General features: G+C 43.1%; 1 protein-coding gene and 2 long non-coding RNA genes across 7 annotated transcripts in view; 2 read left to right on the top strand and 1 right to left on the bottom strand.

The window, feature by feature from the left end:
- Positions 1–26985, bottom strand: part of GADL1 (glutamate decarboxylase like 1) — a 96664-nt gene that overhangs the window by 38150 nt on the left and 31529 nt on the right. For all 3 annotated transcript variants that reach the window (XM_081164677.1, XM_081164676.1, XM_081164678.1), the window contains exons 9-12: positions 19883–19999; positions 16038–16102; positions 15695–15776; positions 1479–1678 (exon numbers count right to left, since the gene is read on the bottom strand). In XM_081164677.1, the coding sequence (XP_081020803.1) occupies positions 1479–1678; positions 15695–15776; positions 16038–16102; positions 19883–19999 (464 nt within the window). The remainder of the gene's footprint in view (positions 1–1478; positions 1679–15694; positions 15777–16037; positions 16103–19882; positions 20000–26985) is intronic.
- Positions 1638–19552, top strand: LOC308570288. Of its 3 annotated transcripts, none has more exons than XR_014001080.1 (4): positions 1638–1741; positions 3262–3396; positions 15872–15925; positions 18838–19552. It is a non-coding gene; the product is annotated as an uncharacterized lncRNA (long non-coding RNA). The 3 variants fall into 3 exon arrangements; XR_014001081.1 differs by having other exon boundaries at positions 1724–1944; XR_014001082.1 differs by lacking the exons at positions 1638–1741; positions 3262–3396 and adding an exon at positions 9021–9122.
- Positions 20006–25422, top strand: LOC308570329. Its single transcript, XR_014001130.1, has 2 exons — positions 20006–21400; positions 21766–25422. It is a non-coding gene; the product is annotated as an uncharacterized lncRNA (long non-coding RNA).

The raw sequence follows: 26985 nt of genomic DNA, 5'->3' as shown, positions 1-26985 counted from the left end.
TTCTGTTCTCATCCTGAAGCAAAGTTCTTAACCTGAAGCACTATTTCTGGGTTAGCAGAGTCTGTAACCTGAAGCGTATGTAACCTGAAGCGTATATAACCCGAGGTACCACTGTATTCCAAAAAGGAAAACACCAAAATTGTTGACCTTTTTTTATGAAAACGCCGAAAAATCCACAACTGACCCCTGCAAGAAGGCAGAGGAGGCGAGGCAGCACCCACTGCCCGCCCCACCATCACAGTTAACCCTTTCCGTGTAATAACGCAGCTGCCGTAACTGGTTCCCCTCGTTTCCCCAAAGCCCAATACCCAGCCTGGACCCCCTGCCTTCCTGCTTTCCTGGGCGGGCACTTCTGGCCATTGCTGCCCTGCTCTCTCTGAGGTTCCCCTTCAAATCCACTCTCCTTTCCCACTGTTGCCTGCAAGGCCCCACCCAGCCTCCTGCAACCATAGAGTCGCCTCAGGCTGAAAGGGGAGAGCCTATTCCGCTAAGGCTAGAGACCACCCAACCTCCCTGGATCGCAGAGCTCATGGAGAGTGAAACCAATGCTCTCGCTTCCAGTTTCTGGAATAACACACACACAGAGACACACACACATTTGCACACGAGCCCACGCTGCCTCCCATTTACCTGCAGGAGACGGTGGGAACTGTCGGGCAGGAGTGCTCACACCTTATTGGCTGGGTGGGCAGGCTCGGAGATGTAAAGGGTGGGTCCAGGGCCCTGGGAAAGGTTGCTAGGTGCTGGCACTGAAAGAGGCCGCCGTGCTCAGGACACTGTGCTGCTGCCACATGCTAAAGTGGTTCCCCGACAGACCGGCCGTGCACGTCCAAGCGAGGGAGGCAGCAGCCAGTGCCAACAGCAGTTGCGCCAAGGGTGGATGGAGCCTTCACAGTGCACTCCACGAAAAGCCCCCAGAAAAATATTCCCCATGGATGCCATTTTAGGCGTCCAATTTCCATACATGTCCAGAATTTTCCAGCAAGCCTACATTAGGGCACTTAGTAAAAATACATGTTAAGCTTAATAGATGGATCTTATTGCAACAACTCATCATGCCTTAACTTGACATGATTTTTTACACATGGTGTCAAAACCTTCAGAATTGAAAGGCAGTACCTGGCTAACGCCTGGACGCGGGTGGCGCTGTGGGTTATACCACACAGCCTAGGACTTGCCGATCAGAAGGTTGGCGGTTCGAATCGCCGTGAAGGGGTGAGCTCCTGTTGCTCGGTCCCTGCTCCTGCCAACCTAGCAGTCTGAAAGCACGTCAAAGTGCAAGTAGATAAATAGGTACCACTCTGGCGGGAATGTAAACGGCGTTTCCGTGTGCTGCTCTGGTTCGCCAGAAGCGGCTTAGTCATGCTGGCCACATGACCCGGAAGCTGTATGCCGGCTCCCTTGGCCAATAAAGCAAGATGAGCGCCGCAACCCCAGAGTCGGTCACGACTGGACCTAATGGTCAGGGGTCCCTTTACCTGGCTAACGCAAGGGCTCTGTTTACTCTCTCCTCCAGGCCAGTTGTGCCCAGGGCCTTCCAGGTCATCCAGAACTTGAACGCATCTGCTCTCCTGCTACACTGGATCGATTTGTCCCCTGTGTCGTAGCTGACGTCATAGAACTTGTCTTGCTGGAACAGGTAGGACGCGTTGGCAGAGTAGCATCGCTTAAGCAAGTCCTGTTATAAGAGGCAACATGAGATGAAACAGCATAAGTCTTACCTTTACAGTATTCATGACAGGTAATTAAAAATGCTGGAATGCAATAATGCAGCTGATGTTTCCTTTTTTTGTGTGCAGCATGAACCCTTTAAGTTTTGGCTTTGCTGTGGGAGCTACAGTTTCAAAATAGCAGCCATGGTTACCAAGATACCAGCAAAATGATGAGCTCAGCAATTCCAAATTCTTTGGAAAAAGGAGGAATATTTAAGGGGAATGAATTCGGGTAGCTGGTGGCTAACTTATCTCTGTCTGTATTAGGAACTGAATTTCATTCCATAAATTAGTAGGGCCTTGATTTTATTCACAAAGCAGGTTTGCTGTAATTTAAATTTAATGCAAGGCGATGGGTGTAATTACTTGGCACATTCAATCCCTACAAACATTGTGCTTGAACCGCACTATCCAATTCTGCATCTGTCCTATAGCTGGGAATAACTGCTATAAACGCTTTCCAGAAACTGACTCAACAATAGCCAATGAACTCCATGAATTTGTATTTAAAACACAGACACACAACATCTCCAAGTCACAGGGAACCAGGCAGAGTGCCTCCTCGGTAGTGGCACCCGCCCTGTGGAACGCCCTCCCACCAAATGTCAAAGAGAAAAACAACTAGAGTGGTACCTCGGGTTAAGAACTTAATTCGTTCTGGAGGTCCGTTCTTAACCTGAAACTGTTCTTAACCTGAAGCACCACTTTAGCTAATGGGGCCTCCTGCTGTTGCCGTGCCGCCGGAGCACAATTTCTGTTCTCATCCTGAAGCAAAGTTCTTAACCTGAAGCACTATTTCTAGGTTAGCGGAGTCTGTAACCTGAAGCGTATGTAACCTGAGATGCCACTGTACCAGACTTTTAGAAAACATCTGAAGGCAGCCCTTTTTAGAGAAGCTTTTAATGTTTACTAGACTATTGTATTTTAATATTCTGTTGGAAGCCGCCCAGAGTGGCTGGGGAAACCCAGCCAGATGGGCGGGGTATAAATTATTATTATTATTATTATTATTATTATTATTATTATTATTATTAATCTCAGGCCAGGATCTTTTTATGTTTGTCCCCCCCTCCCCCGTAATCCTATCCTCACTTACTTGAGAGCAGGCTCCATTGAACTCAGTAGGCCTTATTTCTGAGTAGACATGTATAGGATTGCACTGTTAAGTAAATTGTTGCTGAATCTTGTTCAAGGCTACATGATGTTTCTTTCACAATCCTCAGTGGTTTATGGGCTTCAGAGACAAATGACAGCCACATGCTCGAAGGTTTTCCACATTAGCACCTGCACCGCTGGGCAGTGAAATGTTTCATTATTACCATGCGCAGCCTCTAAATGTTATCATATAACTCTCTCACTCCGCACCATAAAGATAGTGAGCATCTCAAGAAGAGCATCAACTCTGATCTCTCTCTAAAATTCTATAGTGCTTCACATTTAAAACCAGGCAGCAGGGAGACCATTTTATTACATGATGATTCCAGCTTTAAAATGAAATTATTTCACTCAGTGATTCATTGGCTTTTTACTCTCCAAATTAATTCCATAGAAAATGCCATTGCAAAACACCTGAGTGGTGAAGAGCACTGGAATCTTAAACTACAATGAATGTGCCTTGAAAATGAATTTCAGGAACAACACCTGCAAACAGAATGCAGAAGGAATGGGAAACACAGGACTAAAAGTAAGAAATGTAAATGTGAGGTCTCTCAATAAACAGTCAATATAAAGCCTGTGGATAGCAGATACCTGCTATGCAATTTTTATTGGTTTCAGAAGGCCTGTGTGGTGGGGGGAGAAAGGAAAGAGGTGGAAAAAATATTAAGTATCCTGAGGCACTTTCAGGCGAATAGCGATTCCAGAGACTCGCACACAGGGCTTTGCGGCCTTGTGGTACACGATATGAACCACTTTTGAGGGGAACCTGGGTCACTCACTCCAGGTTATGCAGCTTGGAGAGGCCATGGATGGGGAACATCTGCCTTTAAGGGTGCGGAAGAGGGGAAAGAGTCGGGTTTAAGACCAGCTAGACACTATGTGGGGTGGGCTAGCCCATGGCCAGCAGGCTTAGGAGCTTAAGAAGCTTTCGGCATTTTCCTACACATGGTCTACCGTATTTTTCGCTCTGTAAGGCGCACTTTTTCCCTCCTAAAAGGGATAAATGTGTGTGCGACTTATGGAGCGAATGCAGGCTGTGCAGCTATCCCAGAAGCCAGAACAGCAAGAGGGATCGCTGCGCAGTGAAAGCAGCGATCCCTCTTGCTGTTCTGGCTTCTGGGATTCAGAATATTTTTTTTCTTGTTTTCTTCCTCCAAAAACTAGGTCTTATGTAAGATCTGTTTCACCAGGCTTCCTCAAACTCAGTCCTCCAGATGTTTTGGGACTACAATTCCCATCGTCCCTGACCACTGGTCCTGCTAGCTAGGGATCATGGGAGGTGTAGGCCAAAAACATCTGGAGGGCCAAGTTTGAGGAAACCTGTGTTTGACAGTAGTACGGACTCCCTTGGGAAGTGGTGGACTCTCCTTCCTTGAAGGTTTCTAAGAAGAAGTTGGGATGACCATCTGTCAGGGATGCTTTAGTTGAGATTGCTGCATCGCAAGAGGTGGGACTAGATGGCCGCCAGGGTCTCTTGCAACTCTACAATTCTACAATTGTGTGAAAGTGGCTCTAGTTTATCCCACAACCTGTGTCTTTGCCTCTTTCTTTCTCATCTCCTAACGCAAAACATCTGAGTAGTGATGAGCACTGTAGAAGTAAACCACAATGAATGTGTCTTGAAAATGAATTTCAAGGACAGCAAAAATCACCCAATATAGGTATGTAAAGAGCAAGCTGAAGGAATGAGAAACACAGGGCTAAAAATAAGCTGCTCAGATTAAAAGGTGAGATGTCTCAATTGCTATGCAATTTTTATTGGTTTCAGAAGCTTTTTTAGGATTCTGACAGTCTAACCTTTGGTATTTTCTCGCATGGTTGTACAGAAGATTGTTGGAAGAAGAAAAAGAAAGGCCCTCCCATCCCCAGCCTCAAACTATAACATTTTATTAACCTAGGATTTCTAAGACTACGTCTTGAACTTAACAATTTAGGTTTAGGGATCCACAGATAACATTCTAATAACTGTTGTGGGCTGGTACAAAAACCTTTTCAGCAGAGAACCTCAACTGAGATGCCAGCAGAGGAATATTTAATGCTACTATCATTTTTGTGCACAGAAAATGTCCCCCCCCCAAAAAAAAAATCAAATCGATGAGACCTCTGGGTATAGGGCGGTATATAAATTCAATAAATAATAATTACAAGTAGCTTCTGACAGATGTGAACTATGGGCCAGATTCAAATCTCACATCTTAGCCACCAAACTACACCATATCTGATCCCTTGCATAGAATCTGCCTTTTTCACAGCAGCCCGACACTGAGTTTACATCTTCACCGAACTATCCTTGAAAAAATAAATTTAAAAAAATGTTTATTGATACTTATTGAAAGATATACAAAAATACATGCCCATTACAAAGTATCTTTTTTATAACACACTAAGATAAAACAGCTACTTCGTCTAAAAGAGAACAAAGCCAGAAGGGAGAAAAAGACAAGGAAAGGAGAAACCGAAAGAAAGAGAAAGCGAGATACTGTAAAAGGAAAATAAAGAAAAAACCAATGTGGAAGGACATGTGACTCCAGAATTGGCCTCCACAGTCACTTACGGACTCACTGTTAAAACCGTGTTTATGGAAGACAATCTTACTTGGCTATGAGTGATCGCCAAAGAAGAAGATCACTCAGGGAGCTACTGGTCCCCATGTTTCCCAAGATGCTAAGTTCTGACCACTGAGTCACAAAACTGAGCACATGAAAAAGTGAGAAATGATAGAGAAGGGCTTGAAAGTGTAAAAGGATGAGTAGAAGCAAAGTTTCTGCATCAATCAGGTACGAATTCTGCACCAAGGAACACTAAATGTTTTGACTACGAAATCCTGCACACATATGGAAGTATGGAAATATTTGGAAATGCATTAGAGAGAGGCACACAGGTCAGAATGGAAAGTTGTGGGAGAAGGATACAGATTGATAACTGGGCAAGAGGTGCTGAGCAAAAAAGTCACTGGAAGCATGTAGTCAGAAGGCGCTGGGGAGAAACAGAAGAGCTAGAAAAGAGAATTAAAGCCAGTAATGGGGGCGATTTCAATTCTGATTCAGCTCTGTCCAATAAGTTGCTTTTGGAAATATAATTGGCCTGCAAGCCAGTGTTCCGGTTAAAGATATCCCGCCCAATTTCCCAGCAGAGCGTGAAGGCTATAGAACCGCACACCGATTCATAATGATATTGCCGAATATCATCTCACAACAGAGCACACAATCCACTTTAAAATTGAATATAGAAGATGTCCACTGTGAACAGACAGAAAATAAGTTTAGTATTTGATGGCACTTCTCTGCACCTCTTCTTGCCTGTCTGCTGCAGGAAAGGGTTTACAAGGACTCTGACATTATGCCTAATGAAAGTGTCTGTATTTCTGTAACTGAATGTGCAGCCGTTAATCTGCATTACAATATAGCACAGATAGCTCTGTCAAGCTTATAATAAAACAGAGGGGGGAATATGTCAAGGCAAAACCTAAAACATATGCATACCAGACACAAGCTATTCAGCATCATGTACAAAACACAAGTCCTGGATTGAAAAGGAGCCAATTTTCTCATCTATGGGTACTGACAGGTTGGAACAGGCTTCCTCTCTGTGTATCTATCTTTTCAATATTCATCTACTAAAACATTTAAACCCCGCATTTCCTCAACAAGGAAGCAGAGTGAATTAAAGCAATAACTTAAGCATTTCTAAAACCATTCACAATAATAATAATTACCTAAAGCAGCTATAAAGCACTAAAACAGCACACAATAGTAAAAGTACAAACAGCTTAAAAAAATTTTTTAGCCAGACAGCTTCTGACAATTAAAGCTACTTAAGGAAGAGAGGGGTGTGTGGGTAGCGCTGTGGTCTAAACCACAGAGCCTAGGACTTGCCTATCAGAAGGTCGGCGGTTCGAATCCCCGCAACCGAGTGAGCTCCCATTGCTCGGTCCCTGCTCCTACCAACCTAGCAGTTCAAAAGCATGTCAAAGTGCAAGTAGATAAATAGGTACCGCTCCGGCGGGAAGGTAAATGGCGTTTCTGTGCGCTGCTCTGGTTTGCCAGAAGCGGCAGAGTCATGCTGGCCAAATGACCTGGAAGCTGTACGCTGGCTCCCTCGGCCAATAAAGCGAGATGAGCGCCGCAACTCCAGAGTCGGCCACGACTGAACCTAATGGTCAGGGGTCCCTTTACCTTTACTTTAAGGAAGAGAGGAGCCATTTATAGTGCTAAAAGGGAAAGTTTTAACAATCCTTTAGGGAGGCCATTGGAGAGAGAAGACTGGATGTCAATCGGTCTTCTTCTAAATTTAGCATCACTAAGGGAAAAGGTTTAAAAGATGCAAAACACCCATATGCAAGGTAACAAAAGAGCCTGCCCACCCCCTATTCTAAATCAGCATCCCGATTCTACTGTGGCCGACCAGTTGCCTTTGTTGACCCAAACACAGCACATGATAGCAATATCCCTCTCCGACAGTTCCGCAGAAAGTGGCATTCAGAGGCATCCTTCCCATCCTAGAGGCAGCATGCAGCCATTGTGACCAGCAGCCATGGATAACCTTAACTTCCACGGGTTTGTCTTCTCAGCTCTTTTAAAATCCACCTATCCACCTATCACTACATCACATGGAAGCAAATTCCACCAGTTTAACTATGTGCTTGAATGTCAGGGACTGGACTGAAGGGGACGAGATGGAGGAGGAATGGTGGCGGTCGCAGCCCCACTTCTCCTGAAGCTTCCAGAGAAGAGGAAGGCAGCGTTGAATTACAGCAGTGGTTGGAGGAAGGTCACAGCTCAGAGACAGACGGACAGAAGAGTTGGAAGAAAGGAGGGGGAAGACAGAGCCAGGGGAGGCAGAGCAGCCAGCTGACACGTTCTCACTGGAGAGTATTTCTGAACCCCTTTTTCCCAGAACTCGGCGTTTGTTGAGAGTGCAAGAGCAAAAGACTCAGAGAAAATTAGCCCCTGGCAGCCACCGTAAGGGGAGGTGCTTTGTTGCTTGGAAGGGAGGGGAAAGGAGCACAGTTGGAGCGACGCCATTAACGGGAGACGGACTGCCTTCCTTCATCTCTCGCTGTGATGATTGAATAAACTCATTAAGAACTCTTTTTTGTTTTTCTATCTATTCTATGCTTCTTGTTGCGACCGGGGGAGGTATAGAATTCCCCAAAGCCTGACATTGAACAAGATAGATAGATCAATGGAAGTCTCTAGGAGAATATTTATATATCTATTGATTTAAAAATAATAATATTTATATACCACTGTACAGTGGTACCTCAGGTTAAGTACTTAATTCGTTCTGGAGGTCTGTTCTTAACCTGAAATTGTTCTTAACCTCAAGCACCACTTTAGCTAATGGGGCCTCCTGCTGCCACTGCGCTGCCGCTGCACGATTTCTATTCTCATCCTGAAGCAAAGTTCTTAATCCGCGGTAATATTTCTGGGTTAGTAGAGTCTGTAACCTGAAGCGTATGCAACCTGAAACATATGTAACCTGAGGTACCACTGTATCGGGGGGGGGGGAATCACAGCCGTTTACAGCAGTATGAAAACAGAAAAACCGGTCGATAAAATCATAAAAAGTTAACAGCAGAAAGAAATTAAAAACGAACACCAACTGACCATTGTGGGGGTGTACTCTTAATTGCCTAGCAGAACAGGAAAGTTTTCAGCAGACACTTAATATCCATGTGCAGTTTGACATCTCACAAATGGGTGGCTTGCGGAGACTCCACGGGCACCACAATTCTAAGCAATTTGTGTGACAACCTCCCTGATCCTGTGATTTTAACCAGGGTTGTCATAAGATGGAAGAAATCTCTGCTGATTAAGCAAGGATTTTAGACCTTGATGCATATAAGTTTGCGTTACAGTGGTATCTCAGGTTACATACGCTTCAGGTTACATATGCTTCAGGTTACAGACTCCGCTAACCCAGAAATAGTGCTTCAGGTTAAGAACCTTGCTTCAGGATGAGAACAGAAATTGTGCTCCGGCGGCGCGGCAACAGCAGGAGGCCCCATTAGCTAAAGTGGTGCTTCAGGTTACGAACAGTTTCAGGTTAAGTACGGACCTCCGGAACGAATTACGTACTTAACCTGAGGTACCACTGTATTTGAAAAATAGTTCTAACGGAAAAACAAGACACATTCTCTGTTTTCAGATGATGTATCACAGCAGGTAGCATCTTGGAAGAATAACTTCTCTCTTTTCTCTCACCCGGGAAGCAATGCCTCTCTTTATCTACACTTTTTAGAGCTGACAGGTGGGCCTTTTCATCTACAGGGTTTTTTATAGTAGTATTATAGTAGTATTACGAGATTTGCTGCCGGGTTAACTGAGGACCTTTTTTTTTTCAGTCAATCAAAATGTTTTCAAACAATTCACCTAACCAATTAACTGACTAAACATTGCAGCCCACCCCATCAAACTGACAAATAATTATGCATGGAAATTAAGAATGAGCAACACTTTGCCAGCAAGAAGCGACTAATCTTCCTCATGAAGACGGATGGCTGCAGTAGAGTGATTAACAATGCAATCCTAGACATGTCACCTGGAAGTTAAGGCCTCATGTATTCAATGTGTCTGGCTCCCTATTATGTTTGTGGGTTGCAGTATCAGGAAATGAGCTTGGAGCCACCAAGTCCTCTGGCTGAAATCTCACTTCAGCAGTGAGCTCATGGCGGCCTGAGGCAAGTCCTAACCCCTTAGCCTTAACCCAAGAGGAAATAAACGAAGAAATCGAAACATTGACTCAGGAAATGGAGCCTGCAGATTGAATGGCAAAAAGAAGGAAAAGATAGGCGAATATATCAGGCATGTCCATAGTCCATTTCAGGGGCCTAATCCGGCCTGCCGGTTGGTTTAATCCAGCCCCCGTGGCAGTTTACCTCCTGGGGTAAAACCCCCTAAAAAAAGCTCAACAACTTCAATCCTAAAAACAGGTCAATAACTGGTTGGCCCTTTGGTCGCCCCTCACGGCCCTTCACTTCATCAAATCTGGCCCTCTTTGAAAAAAAATTGGACATCACTTGTTGAATGGTTTATTTAAATATTAAGGTTCTGTATAGCAGATGCTGTTAAATTGTGTTAATTAAGCTGTGTCAGCAATTGGGTATAGTATATAAAGAGCAGCGTGTGCCTCTCTCAGTACCCTGGCGAATGGGTCGATGGATGGGTCATACTCATAGATTTAATGTAAGAGGAGTTTTTGTTTTTGTAATTAAAGCCAAGCAAAAGATATTTTTGCGTTTCTTCGTTGTTTCCTGAACGTGTGGTCTCCCCAGCACGCTTTCTGCAGCGCAATTAATCTGCTAAATACGCAACGCCGCTGACTTAGATAATTATCTCAAAACTGCAGGAATTCAACATGTGTGTACTTTCTTTTTTTTATAATATTTATTGCTTTTATAACAATTTAAACACTTACAAAAGAAAAAACAAAGAAAAAACAATACATCATAATACAAAAACACTACATAAAAATTAACAAAACAAAACAAAAACAATTTAAAAACACATCAAAAGAAAGAAGGGGGGAAAAGAAAAGAAAAAAAGAAAAAGAAAAAAGAAAAAACTTCCAATATCTTATCTTTCTTTCCCATATTTCCACGGCCTCCTCACACCTCCCTTTTTGTATTCCACTTCTATTAATTATTTCAGCAATTCCTTACCATCTTCCCGTGTTTTCTATCCTATAATTATCTTAACACCTTTTAACCTTATTTTCCTTTAATACTCTATTAATCTATTTATGCTTAATTCCTTATAACATTTCTACTGAAGCCATATAATTTCATTCCAACATTCTTCTAACATTCATTAATTTTACAATATTTCTATAAATAGTCTTTAAACTTTTCCCAGTCTTCTTCCACCGACTCTTCTCCCTGGTCTCGGATCTTGCCAATCTTTTCCGCCAATTCCGTCTAGTCCATCAACTTCATCTGCCATTATCAAACACTTCAGTGCTTTTAAGAGACAGCCATTCTCTCAGCCAGCAAAAAGCTGATGATTCACAACGAAGTTTAGGTGTCTGGCAGGGCAGGTCCACCTCCTTCCTAAGCATCCGTCAATATCTTAAGTTTTACTCGAGGCTTCCTGCCCTGCCAAACCAATCCAGAAACATCCCTCTGCCACCTCCTGAAACAATCCCTCCCATCCAAAACTTGCACTTTTTGACACAAGAGCAACATCCCCGGCAACACAGCAACCCTCATCCCCACCACAACAGCTCGGCCCAACCATAACAACTTCAGATTTGTCCATATTTCCCAATCCCCCTTCACTTCAATCCAACGTCCTTCACAGTTGCCCTTAAGTAAATTCACATTTTTGGCGGTCCTACTGACCCACAAAAATCTCTCTTTCTCAGCCGATGTTGATCCTGTCTCCTCCTGAAGCTCTGTCGAACTTTCCTTTCCCAGTTCTGGTGGGGTTCTGATCCTCAAATTCATCTGTTTTTCTTTAAGCTCCATCATAGCAAATGTCAGCTTATATTCGTCAAGTTGCTTTTGAATGTATGGGGCTCTCTCACACTCCAATTGTGTTGTTTTACATTCAGCAGCAAAGGTTTTCTCCCTGACTTCATCCGCAGTTTGCCGTATTAAAGTAGATTCCTGTGTCAATTTCTGGGTGGTTTCTGTGTTGGTGTTCACCTTTTGTCCCAGATTATTTAAACTTTCTACAATTAAATCAATTTTATTATTTGCAGCATCCGCTTTCACATTCATCACTTCTGTTTTCTTGTGAAGCTGTTCCAGCGAGTCATTTATTTTCAATAATGCGACCACTAAGGCCTCTTCTGTTAACATTTCATCTGTTCTTTCCTTTCCATTTGCCATAACACTTAAGAGATTCAAGGTCAATCCCAGAGTCACACTGTTTTTATCTTGCAGCTGGAAACTCCCCTAGCCCAGCTCTTATAAAGTAACCAATTTCAGAAACTTCCACTAGGGGGAAACAGTTTCTATTTATAATAATCAAGAATGTCACCTTTAAGCGCAACTCGTACAATCCAAAGTTAGTTTCAGTTTTCAGTTACTTTATTACTCCTTTTTAGAAGCAGCCGGAGACAGTAGAAACAATATATCTCTCTTATTTTGCTAGCTGTCAAGGAACATTCTAAGTGCTGTCAATGGACATTCCAAAACGTCAGTCCTACTAGCAGCCCGTTTCCAGGGTCAGAGCGGCAGTATTTTAACTCTCTTTACTCTCTCCTGCAGGCATACTCAGTCCACAACTTCCCCCCCTCTTCTCCTGCCTCCAAGGGGGATTTTATACTCTTTGCCGATGGAAATTTAATCTTTTACAAAAGGCTTTCCAAGACTTCAGCTTACAGACTCCTTGCCTCAGTCTATTTACAAATAGGGAAGGCGGACTTCCTGTTTTGAACCTCCCCGTTTCGATGCCCAATTAAATGTTTAAAATCCGATTCTCCCGTATCAACTCTATTCACGGGTAATTACTTTGGAGTCAAATTGTCCACAGGAAAAAGTCAGTGCTCTCCGGCAACAGCTATACGGCTTCACACCGTGGAAGAAGCAGACGATTCGAAGTACCGCGCCATTCACCCCACGTCGCTCCGGGTCCCCGAAATCGGGTTCCCCCGCGAGTAGGGGAGGCGCAAAAGGTGCCCGCCGAATCCCACGTTCACAGGCTTCTCCCGCCTGTGATTTTTACGGGTCTCCATCTTCGCTGTGGCGGTACAGACCCAAATTCCCACGGGGCAAATTCCTCCCGATCAGAGGAATTCAGCCATTGCCGGAGGCACCAACCCGAAGTCAACATGTGTGTACTTTCAACCAGTTCCAAGTATGGAAACATGTATCTTTTCAAAATACTGTATACCTTAAAGTTCTTCCCATCTTTCCTTTGCAAGTGCCTTGGTTGCAAGCAACTTTGGGTGAAGAATGAAGAATTGGGGGTATACGTATGAACCCAGCCTTACAGTGGCCATGGATGTATCTTCTTGTTTTGATTCCATGGCTATTGCTGCCCACCTGCCATCACTCCCTTCATCTCCCCCCCCCCCTACGACCTCAACACTGCAGAAAACTAAATTAGCAGTTCTCTGAGAAACTGTGTCTCGGAATACTAATTATGCAACATGGGAATTGGAAAGGTTTCCCGGTTTGCAAACATTATTCTCCAGTGTGGAACATGGCCTTTCAAAGTCGTGGAGCAGACTTCCTGATGCGATTTCTGTCACCCTTGTCAGTTAAGCTTGAGCCATATTGTGTTTCGATACATAACCATGTTTTCTTTTTCCACATAATGCTTTTTGTCCTTTTGTATCTGTACACCAGTGCATGAGTATCTCACATCTGCCTAGCCACTGGTATATGGGTATACAGACGTAGAATTAGGATGTAAACGAAAACTCAGCGATTCTAACGTGCTACCCAAAGCCTGCCGAAACAGGAGCTCACAACGCTCCTTACGATGCTGATGAACAATTCATGTACATTATGAACTATGTGCATGAAACATCTTCCCCTGCTAAAGTGAATATTCATGCACTATTTCTATATGTACATTCTGCTCTATGCCAGGACAGATCTACTGGATCCAAAATAATTACCAACTAATCATATGAAAAAATAACCTGGTCGCTGAATTTACAGAAATCTGGAACCTTTATATATTTGATGAACCAAGGTGGATAAAAATCAATGATTATTATTTTTTAAATTGGATTTTCTTTATTTAAATCAGATTTTTAAAATAAAATGCTTTTGGAGGAAAAATCTTCCTAAAGATAGTTTTCTATTTAAGTTATGTTATAGTCCAAAAGCTATTCATCAGGAAATGATTTAAGTTTTTCAAGTGCGCTAAAACGCAGTAAGTTTTTTTAAAAAATTGTTTAACCACATCAGTTAACAAATATGGATACATATGCTATACTGTTATTGTTTTAGTTAAATAAATTGTTTAAATTGTTATTAAGGAAATTATTATTTTTTCTCCTTCTATTAAAGTACAGCAGAAAAGTTATACAAATATAAGCAGTTAACTTACTAAACATCACAATAATTTCATAATTTTCTGTCAATGTATTTCTAATAGTATAAACAAATCAGTAATTTTTGATATATATGTAAAAACTACTCTGAAAATTTATCATTCCAAAAATGAAACCTATATCTGGTTGTAAATATTAAGATTATACCAGCAAGAATGAATCTTTCTGTAAAAAAAAGATTTAAATCCAGCCTTACTGACTAGTGATTTAAATCGTGATTTAAATCGATTTGATTTAAGTCAAATCCACCCTATGATGAACAATGTTGTGATTTGGAGATGCTATCAAACATCAACTTTTGGTATATATTTTTAAATGACATTACATCTATATCATGTTTTTTCAGTACAGTGAACATTTTATTTGCTAAAGGATCTCAAACATATAAAGGCTGCATGCCAGCCGAGTTGGTTATGATTCTCCTAGCTAAACAGGCAGACACTAAAATGCAAGCTTGTGGTGACAGGGTTCATTTAGGGAAAGGTTTATTTTAACAGGACAGCCTGGGAGACAGTGTGATCTTCCCCAGCGCTTCCTGTCAACGTAAGAGGACACCCAGCAATTGCTTTGATTGATCTGTGCTTTTACAATGGATTTACTAATCTCTGCATTTCACTGCCTCTGCATTCCAAGAGCTTACTTTCCCATTTCAATCAATTTAAAAACCCTCTCACCTTCCCCCAACTTTTTTTTTTGTTAATTCAATGACATTCCAACATGCCCTCCCATATTTTCCTAAGTCCTATTCATTTAAGTCATTTTTTGCCCACTAATGCATTTAACTTCTAAACACTTCCTAATCCCGTTGATTTGGAAAAGAATGAATATATATATATATATAAAAGAGAATGATAAAATGTTAACTGTATCTATATTTGTAGGCTCCAATATACATTTCTTAAATTTGATCCGGATCCAAACCTATTTAAAGTCATGCAATGTATTGCTAAGGGGCGCGGGTGGCGCTGTGGGTTAAACCACAGAGCCTAAGACTTGCCGATCAGAAGGTCGGCGGTTCGAATCCCCGCGACGGGGTGAGCTCCCGTTGCTCGGTCCCTGCTCCTGCCAACCTAGCATTTCGAAAGCACGTCAAAGTGCAAGTAGATAAATAGGTACGGCTCCAGCGGGAAGATAAACGGCGTTTCCGTGCGCTGCTTTGGTTCGCCAGATGTGGCTTAGTCATGCTGGCCACATGACCCGGAAGCTGTACGCCGGCTCCTTCGGCCAGTAAAGTGAGATGAGCGCTGCAACCCCAGATTCGGCCATGACTGGACCTAATGGTCAGGAGTCCCTTTACCTTTACCTTAATCTGTTACTACTTGAAATGGGCATGCGCACACTCCTAAATTAGCTAATCAGAGCTGCTAATTTTAAAATACAGTGGTACCTCGGGTTACATACGCTTCAGGTTACAGACTCCGCTAACCCAGAAATATTACCTCAGGTTAAGAACTTTGCTTCAGGATGAGAACAGAAATCATGCTCTGGCGGCGCGGCAGCAGCAGGAGGCCCCATTAGCTAAAGTGGTGCTTCAGGTTAAGAACAGTTTCAGGTTAAGTACGGACCTCCGGAATGAATTAAGTACTTAATCCGAGGTACCACTGTACTGGCAAATAAGTAGATGTTTGGGTGTCATTCTCATGCAGAAATCAGGTATTTCCTGTCACCCCTTATCAGCACCTCATGCACCATTTGCATTGTCTGCAATGTTATGGTTTTGTATTGGAAAACCTAAGTTAATCTATCTATTTTCTCAATGCAGCAAAAACACACTTCAGTTGCATTTGGGAAATTAAAAAAAGAAGACTTACGGAACTGTCTTTCACCAGAAGGGCACAACACTGGATCCCTGCCATTAGCATCTTATGAGGATTCCATGCCACCGAATTAGCCCTATGAAAGTGATAAATGGACAGAAGCAGAAAATTACTTTGCAATTGCAGTGTGATTGCATATGATAAAGCAGAATTTTCTTCATTTTTTTCCAGGTTTCCAATCACCATCCTCATAGTGAGCATGACACAATCTATCCAAAACGAAACGTGAGTGTCTGTGGTTTCAGTGAGAAATGATGGTCTCCCTGAAGTCAATGGGACTTCAAAAATGCTTGCATTTGACTTTAATTATCCCCTTTCCAAATTAAACGTCATCTACCTGTGGATGCCTTGCAGAAGTTTGCGGTGCTTCCTTGACAGCAAAGCTGAGCCTCCCCACGATGCCTGTGGAGATATTTATTAAAAGTTATAAAGTGTTAGTTCAGCACTGTATAATTTAATTATTACTCTCATTAGAGGGTTTTAAAAGTTTAGACGGCAGGGATGGTACGGACTGGATTCTCTTGACTGCGCCACTCATTTCAAAGAATCCAAAAGAAGACATATATACTGGCTTGAATAAGGCCCCGCTTACACAAACACAGTATGTAGCTGTTAAGTACCTTCTCTGAGCTATATACGTACGTACATCAGTCTAAAGTTTGTTTGAAATTTTTAGAAACATTTTACTATTGTTCTGCCAGCAGACTAAGTTACGGAACACTGAATAGCTGAATAAAACCAAAGGTGTTTGTTTACATGAGTAATCATGGAAACTAACCATAACTAGTGAGAATCTTCAAAATGAATTCTGGAAGATTTAGATTCCCATCTCTTTATCTGTTGCATACATTCAAGCAGAGTGAAATCTAGCAATTATTCTATCTAACTTGATATTACATAGCCTCCAACATTCTTTCAATGAAAATGGGCGGCTGCCAACTTATGTAAAAACATAACGAAACATTAAACATTTAAAAACTTCCCTATGCAGGGAAGTTAGTTAGTTAGTTAGTTAGTTAGTTAGTTAGTTATCTCTTTGGCTCAGGGGTTGCATAACCCCATACCTTCCAACATGAAAAAAGCGGCGTCCTAAGGAAAAGGGACGCGGGTGGCGCTGTGGGTTAAATCACAGAGCCTAGGACTCGCCGATCAGAAGGCTGGCGGTTCGAATACCCGCGATGGGGTGAGCTCCCGTTGCTTGGTCCCAGCTCCTGCCAACCTAGCAGTTCGAAAGCACGTCAAAGTGCAAGTAGATAAATAGGTACCGCTCCGGTGGGAAGGTAAACGGCGTTTCCATGTGCTGCTCTCGTTCACCAGAAGCGGCTTAGTCATGCTGGCCACATGACCTGGAAGATGTACGCCGGCTCCCTCTGCCAATAAAGCGAGATGAGCGCCGCAACCCCAGAGTCGGCCACGACTGGACCTAATGGTCAGGGGTCCCTTTACCTTACTAAGGAAAAGAGGGACATTCTGGGATCAAATCAGAAACTGGGACGGCTTCTTTACATCCAGGACTGTCCCTGGAAAATAGGGACACTTGGAGGTTCTGGAATTATTGTCAGTTTCAGGAATAATTGTGACCCTGGACTGCTTTAGGAGGAAGGGAAGAATTAAAATTTAATAAATAAATTTAATAAATTATAAAATAACCAGACGACACACATAGCCACTACTGAAGCTGCTATGCCATCATGGAATTTGCTCTGAAGTTGTGGAATACTCATAAGTATTCTAGTTGCACAAGGAGAATTCAGAACATGTGGAAGGTGAAAGGCCGTTTCAGCAGAAAAGGGTGTTTCACGGGATTTAGGAACAAGAGAGCAGACACATATAGGATCACGCTGCATATAGCCTTGGGTCATAAGTAACAGCCTATATTTGGTGATCTGAATGTGTTCCCAAGCCACTGCAAATTTAGCACATTTTATATATAGCTTTTTCTCAGGAGGCCTGGACAGAAGAGTGTGATAAATTACAGCAGACATGCCCTTGATAGACTCTGCATCCATCCCTCTGGGATCAGCTCATACCTGGAAGACATTTTTTCCACATCCTTAAACACACAAAGAGACTACTTGGGCCAACTCTTGTAGAGAAATCTTCCCACCACAATTATGAATGGTGCCTCTTCTTCCCAAGGGAATCAAATAACATCCCTACGACAGCTAGATCAGCCGATGACATGAAACGTAATATTAGGGAAGCAATTTATTTTTAGCTTCTCCAAATGATTTACTCTGAAGAAATAAAGAGCCTTATCAAAGGCATTATTGCCAAGCAATCAACAGCTCACTGATTCCGAAAGAAGGCACTTTTAACAACAAAAAGATTTGCATATTTCCAATAACCCATCTGCAAGAAGATCAGGAAAATAGCAAAAACTCTCAGGTTTTTTTGGGGGGTGGGGGTGGGGGAAGCTTACCAAACTTTCATGTTATGTTAATCCTCCTTAGCTGTGTTTGCAAAAACTGCTTTACTGAAAGCCTACAGTAATACCACTTAGGTAATTGAAAATTATTTAGTCACTCCCCATGAGTGGATATTTCTGCAAGTCATACAGTTTTGGAATCTTTAGATGTTAAGCAAACAGAACTGTGCTGGAATTCCCATAGCGAAACCTACTGGACGAAATCATGATAACAAACTTTATATATATATATATAAAAGAATGGAAATGGTTTGTTGGATATTTACAGATAAATTGTAAACAGATAAGAATACTGGCAGGATTATTGTAATAACCTGCAGCTATATAAGGGCGTGTGTGTGTGTGTGTGTGATAGATAAATAAATAAATGAGTAGGTTAATTTGGATTTGCAGAAGATATTAAAAATAAATTTAAGGAACCTCAGAAAGAGGGGAAGGAAGTTAAGTTTTAAAACTGAAATCAGTGAAAAGTATATATCTGAAAAGTATAATTCTTTTTAAAGGAATTCCCACAGAGAAACAATGTATTGCTAAAGGATAATACCACCGGCACAGAAATGGAAATCCTGGAGTCATTCTAGATATTTAGGATAAATAACTCAACATTCACGAAACAATAGGATAATAACCTCCCAACCACCATCGTCCTGAACTCAGGAGACCAATGGCTCAGCCAACCAGACTAATATTTTCTGACTAATTTTTTCAGGAGTTCGAACAGACATGGGGAATTGCTCCCACTGGGAGATTGCAAGCAGTCTTCAGGCTTCAGAGCTTTCCCCTAATCCTCTCATAATGGAAGGGGAACACAGTGCCTGGAAGAAGTCCCCCTCAAACTCCCCTTCTTCCACTAAGGAGCCTACGAAAGAACCACGAGCACCTTGGAGGAATAATAAAACAAAAGGTTATGTTATGCCGAAGCCAACACAACCTTTGAGGAAAAGTCCAAGTCTACAAAAATCAACACCCTGAAGATTCTGGGCCCCATAGAGATTAGACTGGCCTTGACCAGAGACAGGGCCTTTTCGGCCGTGGCCCCGGCCTGGTGGAACGCTCTCTCACACAGGAAACCAGGGCCCTGCGAGATTTGACATCCTTCCGCAGGGCCTGCAAGATGGAGATGTTCCACCAGGCCTTTGGTCAGGGTTAAGTCTGAGACATTTCTCTTTGTATATGAACAAGCACAAAGGAGGTTTCCCAGCCCGCTCACAGGTCCTTATAATATCCGTGGAAATAGTTGGTCCTGGCGAGTATTAATCGCTTTCAATTTTAACCTGAGGATTGTCATTTGTCCAGTTTTAAGTTTAATTTATTTGAATTAATTTTGGGATGCATTTTAGTCGATTTATTGCCTGTTTTTATTGTATTATTTATATGATGTTAGCCACTCTGATGCCAGCTCCGGCTGGGGTTATTATTATTATTATTATGCAGGCAAGCTCTTAATATTACACAATGAAAAACTAATGTAATGTGGTACAGGGCTTAGACAGTGAAAGTTACCAAATATGTCTGGGCAAAACAACCTCTCAAGCTAAGCTACATCAAAATAAAGATACTCTGAACTCTTCAGAGAGAGACAGTCCACAGATTTATGCATTAAACAAAATGTAGTTCGGCTTTTAGAACACCACTAGTTGGGTTTGCAAAATCAGCTGCACTTTCCCCCCCAGCATGTGTGAGAACGGCTCCGCGGTTAAAAGGAAGGCTTAATAAAGTGAAACAATGAACAAATGTTAATAAAACTAACTTACATCAACATGCAGCCAAAGGTCATGTTTCTCGCAGATGTCGGCAATTTCATCCAGAGGATCAAACGCTCCCAGGACTGTGGTGCCAGCTGTAGCGCTGACAAAAAATGGTGCTGAACCCTGTGGAATGATCCAAAACAAAAGATTGTTTGCACTGTTCAAATTCTCCAGTGAGGGCGACATGCTAAATACAATAAGGTCTGGGAATCTAGGACAAGACTAACAATGTCTACATTTTACATTCTCAGCAGCAAACTGGTCTTTTAAAAGTATTCTTTCCGAAACGTTGGAAAAACCTGGGTTACTTAAGTGCCAGAGTGTCAAACATCGACTGTCAATGATCAATGCTCTCTCGCGGTCTGTGTAAATCTTTACACATATGTCACTGGAAGCAAACTGATTCTCTCTCTTTCTCTAAATTCAGGTTGGAAAGATTTCCGTTATGGCAGGGCTAGCTTAAGACATTTGCGGTACCTGAAGGGGAAAATCCAGACTGCAGCCTAAGCAATGGTTCACCCTCCCAAGCAGTGGAAAATATAACCAAATAAACAACTGACAATTTCCTGCCTTTCAGATGGTACCAAAGAACACCCCCTGCCCCCCCAGAAAATAACCTGATGGTGCTGGCAGGTTCTGCTTCGTGGCAAGGCAAGGCCAGCCTGGCACAAGACTACTGCGATATTTAAGATAGTTCAACCGATTGGTTGGGTCAACTTTAAAGGAGAAGTGGGTTCTTCTGTAAGGGACAAGTTGTGCCTGGCATTTATGCCTTTCTGAATTTACTGTGAATCAAAACCAGCAACTGAGGCATGTGGGGGTGAGTACCCAAACCTTTCCTCCACTGTTATGGTCCTAATAAACCTGCCCCCCTCCCCAGATTGCAATTTGCTTCACGGGGGAAGGGTGATATTCAGCAAGCTCACAGCATGGGAGACAAGGGTCAATTGCTTTTAAATGGAAAAAATAATAAACCATCCCCTTCCTGTGTGCCATGATCCTGATCTGAATCAGAAATCCGAGGGGCTATTTCAGATTCCCCCCCCTAAAGGTCACATTGCATGCAGTAACTAAGGGGGTGCATGTCCCAAAAGAGCCTTGATTCTTTGTGAGCGCTCCAAACACAAATGGACTAGCCATTCTAAGCAAGTGAGCACAAAAGGGATTTATCCACTATAAGGGGAAAGTGCCCTCCAGCTCCTCAAGGAAATATCACATTGCCACCAATGAGGGCAGGTTCAGTAAGGGTCCCAGTGCTGATTGATAGACCAAACCCCAAGAGTGCTCACTAATGGTTCCTCGTCATCCTGTGACAAGTGGGGTGCCACAGGGTTCTGTCCTGGGCCCATTGTTGTTCAATGTCTTTATAAAGTCAGGCATAGGCAAACTCGGCCCTCCAGATGTTTTGGGACTGCAACATCATCCCTGACCACTGGTCCTGTTAGCTAGGGATGATGGGAGTTGTAGTCCCAAAACATCTGGAGGGCCGAGTTTGCCTATGCCTGATAATGCACTTGAGTAAAGGTATTAAAGGTAAAGGGACCCCTGACCATTAGGTCCAGTCGTGACCGACTCTGGGCTCATCTCGCTTTATTGGCTGAGGGAGCTGGCATTTGTCCACAGACCGCTTCCAGGCCATGTGGCCAGCATGACTAAGCCACTTCTGGCAAACCAGAGCAACGCACAGAAATGCCGTTTACCTTCCCGCCCGAGCGGTACCTATTTATCTACTTGCACTTTGACGTGTTTTCGAACTGCTAGGTTGGCAGGAGCAGGGACCGAGCAACGGGAGCTCACCCCGTCGCGGGTATTCGAACCACCGACCTTCTGATTGGCAAGTCCTAGGCTCAGTGGTTTAACCCACAGTGCCACCCACATCCCGAATAAAGGTACTGGGGGGATGCTAATAAAATTTGCAGGTGATATCAAACTGGGAGGGGTAGCTAATGCCACAGATAACAGAATTGAGATTGAAGAGGACCTTAACAGATTGCAGAACTGGACACAAACTAACAAAATGAATTTCAACAGAGAAATGTCAAGTTCCACACTTAGACAGGAAGAACCAGCTGCACAAATATAAGGTGGGGGACACCTGGCTTGCCAGTAGTACATATGAAAATGATCTAGGGGTCTTAGTAGACCACAAGCTTAGCACGAGTCAACAGTCTGATGCAGCAGCAAAAAAAAGGCCAATGCTATTCTGGGCTGTGGGGACAAAAGTATAGTGTCCTGATCAAGGGAAGTCACAGTAAAGCTCCAGTCTGCCTTGGTCAGACTACGCCTGGAGTGATGTGCCCAGTTTGGGGCATTACAATTTAAGAAGAATATTGACAAGTTGAACATGTGCAGAGGAGGGCAACCAAGATGACCAAGCCTTATGAGGAACAGTTGAGGGTGCTGGGTATGTTGAGCATAGAAAAGAGGAGACAGGGGAGGGGAGAGATATGATAGCAATCTTCAAATATCTAAAGGGCTGTCACACGGAAGATGAACACGTTTGTTTCCTCCTGCTCTGGAGGCTAGGACCTGAACCAATGGATTCGAGTTAGAAGAAAGGAGATTCCGACTCAACTTCAAGAAGAACTTTCTGACAGTAAGAGCCATTTGAGGGTGGAACGGTCTTCCTCAGGTGGTGGCGGACTCGCCTTCCTTGGAAATTTTGAAGAAAAGATTGGGTGGCCATCTGTTACGTATGCTTTACTTGAGATTCCTGCATTGCTGGGTGTTGGCACTTAGGTGACCCTTCCAACTATGATTCTATGAAGGATAAGTCCTTGGCACAAATGGACCTGGTGCACAAATGGTGCACTGGGGAATGTAGTATTTGTGCCCTATTTTGCAGAAACATATGGTTTTCCCAGTAGTGATGTATGGAAGTGAGAACTGGACCATAAAGAAGGCTGATCGCCGAAGAATTGATGCTTTTGAATTATGGTGCTGGAGGAGACTCTTGAGAGTCCCGTGGACTGCAAGAAGATCAAACCTATCCATTCTGAAGGAAATCAGCCCTGAGTGCTCACTGGAAGGACAGATCCTGAAGCTGAGACTCCAATATTTTGGCCACCTCATGAGAAGAGAAGACTCCCTGGAAAAGACCCGGATGTTGGGAAAGATGGAGGGTACAAGGAGAAGGGGACGACAGAGGACGAGATGGTTGGACAGTGTTCTCAAAGCTACTAACACGAGTTTGACCAAACTGTGGGAGGCAGCGGAAGACAGGAGTGCCTGGCGTGCTCTGGTCCATGGGGTCACGAAGAGTCAGACATGACTAAACGACTAAACAACAACAACACAGCTCCATTGCCCCTGCTGCTACTGCTGCCCCCTTCCTCTTCTCTTTCTCCACGTAAATTTGGAAGCTTGATGGGAGCGGCAAAGCAAGGAGTGGTATGGGTTCAAGATGTATACAGACCTTTTCTCAAATAATGAACCAGAGGCACTTACTGTTATAAGCACCTTCTGACTATTAACACATTTAAAGAAATGCAGAGTGTAGCCTCGAATTTCACCGTTGTCAGAGACCATAACGTAAACAGATGACAGCATAACTAGGTAGGGTGCTACTACTACTACCTTGCCATAGCCATGCCTTTCTATAGCATAGCTATCTTTCTCCCTTCCCTGTTACTTCTGAACTAAGAGTAGGAAGAGTCCCTGGTATTAAATGCTAATAACAACATTCAGCTGATGATAGTACTAATTAGCTCAGCTAGGAGGCTACTCATGCAAGGAAGAGATTCCTCACCTTCTCAGGGGATCTTACCTGCATTACATAATTAGTGCTTATTTTTCCTGCCATCAACAATCTGAATCTGCCGCCAAATGTGGATAGAAGGTCTACAAAAGGACAGGATGTATGTGCGGCAATTTCCCACGCAGTAGCAGGAGACCATGTGCATGAGAAGTGGACAAGACAGGCCCAGAGGGGCAGGACACACCAAAAGCACATATCCCACCAGGCACAAGGTGTGGAACCACCATAGACTGAAGCTACTGGGATGAGTAGACTGCAGGGATTGGATGTGTGGCAACTTCACATGCAAACCCCTCCAGAACTACAGTTATGAATGAGCCCTGACCCAATGACATATTAATCACAATGGGTGGGATCTTGAGGGAGGGAAAGCCCTGCTACTAGGTAGGATTTGTAAACAGGTAGCTGCATCCTGTGGTCCAAATGGTCACACAAGGAATACGTAGCAGGGCTATGAAGTAGCCCCTTTTGACCATTGTGTGCCATAACCCAACTCTCTCCACACTTCAGGAGTAGCAGCAGACAAAACGTTAGGGGCTGCAGTTGGAAAGCAAAAATCAGATAATACAGATGTGCATAAACTCGTTGGGTCTCCGTCTCAACAATGGCATCGTTATCACGCAAGTTTTCATCAATCTGCTGGAAAAGACTTCCCACCCAAAGTATTAAGCTTGCAACAGGAAGCAGGGTTTCTGTTATTTGTTTCCAAAGGCATGAGTCTCAATTGCCGTATAGAACTAAAACTAAAATTTCAAAGTGCACGCTATGGCCTGGTTTACACAACACAGTAAGCCAAACTATGGTTTACAGGGACCGTGCAAACCATGGTTTAGTGTGTCACCTGAACAGAGTCTTACATTTAAGCTCTCTCCTCACTAATCATGAGCTGCAGTAAGGTTTCTTCAAGTGACCATACTAAGCCAGGCATGGGGAACCTTTGGCTGCCCAGATGTTGCTGAACTCTAAATCTCATCTTCGCTGGCTATTGGCCATGCTTGCTAGCGATACAGTTAAACAACGTCTGGAAAGTCAAAGATTCCCCACACTTGCAGTAAGCCACATTTTGGGCTTACCTCCGTGTTGTGCAGGAGCAAAAAGAAACGGGGAGAAACAAAGAAGCTGCAAACTCTTATCTGGGAGCCTGCATCTTTCTGCAGTCCCAGAAAGTCATAATTTCATTTACTGTACTGTGCAAACTAGGCCATTATATGCAGTTGTTTGTGAACAGGAGTGAGTGAGCCTTATATTGCATTTATACATATGCTGAAGCTATGGGAGCTAACAACCTAACCATCTGCAATACTTAGGACCTTTCTTTTAAATTATTCTCACTGCAGTATCTTAAGAAACACTATCTCCTGAAAAGCCAAACACAAAAAAACCGCTAAGTAACATTTTCCTCCCAAAGCAACAGCTGTAAGTTTTCATTACGCTGAACTATTGATTAAAGTGACTTTCAGGTTACAAACTTAAAACGCTGAACAACAAAAAAAAACCCAAAATAATTTCTCCTGCAGCCAATGGAACAGCCTCATAAATCCCACTAAACTGGATTCTTTTGGCTTTGATGAGACTTTAAATAGGTTTTTAGCTTAACATTGGGGGGAAAGGAGGAGTACTTCTCAGAAATTGTCTTTTCACTTTGCCATGAGACTCTGGAGCTAGCTGAAATGATTGCCAAACGCATTTTCAGTGGGAAATATTTTTTTAATGCTTCAATGATATTGACATGCATTCGGGCAGAAGGAACGGAAGGGGAGACATCCCGTGCATTAAACGGGCTTCCCCACCCCTCTTCCTTCTTTCTCTCCACACTTCATTCTGGATAATTTAAATGTGAATTTAAAACCATAATCTTCCATGAATGTCAGGCTAAAATAAAATCATACTTGCTGCAGTCCAGTGATTTCTTCTGGGGAAAGGTAGCTTCACCGGCAGCTTTATTCAAACAGACAGAAGGATTCGTAGAGAGAATGACACATTGCCTTTGAAAAGCACCTAGAGATTTCAACTGGTGCAGAGTATAATGGCCCAGTTATTAACAGGGGCTGGTCACCACAGCCAGCGTCTAGTGAATGTTTTCACAGATGGAACAGTTGCTTCTGGACGCAAACCAAAGTGCTCATGCCATACCTTCCAACATTTCTCTGAGGAAAATAAGGACGTTCCATTCCATTTTACTATTTATACTCCCCCCCCCACGTCTTCCTGGGTTGCCCCAGCCACTCTGGGCAGCTTCCAACATATATAAAAACATTATAAAACTTTAAACATTAAAAAAAACCTTCCCTATACAGTGGTACCTTGGTTTAAGAACAGCTTAGTTCATGAACAACTTGGATTAAGAAAGCTGCAAACCCGGAAGTAGGTGTTTTGGTTTGTGAACTTTGCCTTGGAATAAGAACATGTTTCGCTTCCTGTTGAGTGTGTTCCATTTGTCAATTGAGTCCCCTGCTGCTATGGGAAAGCACATCTTGGTTTAAGAACGCTTTAGTTTAAGAACGGACTTCCGTAACAGATTAAGTTCGTAAACCAAGGTACCACTGTACAGGGTTGCCTTCAGACGGCTCGGAAGTTGGATAACTCCATACCCTCCAACATTTCTCCAGTGAAAATAGGGACATCCTAAAAAAAAGCAGGACATTCTCCAAGTCAGGGACGTCCCTGGAAAATAGGGACACTTGGAGGGTCTGTCATGTTCACCACTAAAGCTAAGTGGCTGACCAGGATCTGGATATAAAAAAACCCAACTTCTTTCAGAGGGATCATTCTACCAATTAAGATTCTCTTCAGAAATCCTCCCCTGGATGTCCGTGTCTTCAAAAGTTGGAGGTGACTCAAGAAGGCCTTTTCAGTGGTGGCACCCAAATTCACTTGGCACCACCACTGTTGTCCTTTAGGTGCCTGTCAAAGTCTATGCTATTCTCAGATGCTTTTAATAGTGCTGGAGCTATTTATATTTTCTCAGCTCGCTTCACTGGCTCCTGCAAATTGCTTCTTACCTGTTCTATTTATTGTGGATTATTATAATTTGTTTTTTTTTTACTGCAAGCTGCCTTGAGGCTCTTTTGGGAAAGGAGGGGGTACACATACCTTAAAGAAAAGAAAAGAAAATGCTGTTCCTCCATTGAAGTGAATGAGAAAGCAGGGAGCTCTGTGTGCGCATTGCAACAAATGAAGAACTCTGGAACCGTGTTAGGGAGCAACCCTAACCCATCACAACACGGACAGAATACCCCATCATGAAGATACACACAACAGTTCTTTTCTACCCAATCCCACAACAAAAAATGGTAATGACACTACAGCCTTTGTGGGGTGAGGATGGGGGAGGGTTAGATAGCTATTACAA

This window comes from Podarcis bocagei (assembly GCF_964188305.1).
Source record: "Podarcis bocagei genome assembly, chromosome: 12".
Lineage (NCBI taxonomy): Eukaryota > Metazoa > Chordata > Lepidosauria > Squamata > Lacertidae > Podarcis > Podarcis bocagei.
The sequence above is the reverse complement of the archived record's forward strand: the minus strand, read 5'-3'. Positions and strand labels throughout refer to the sequence as shown.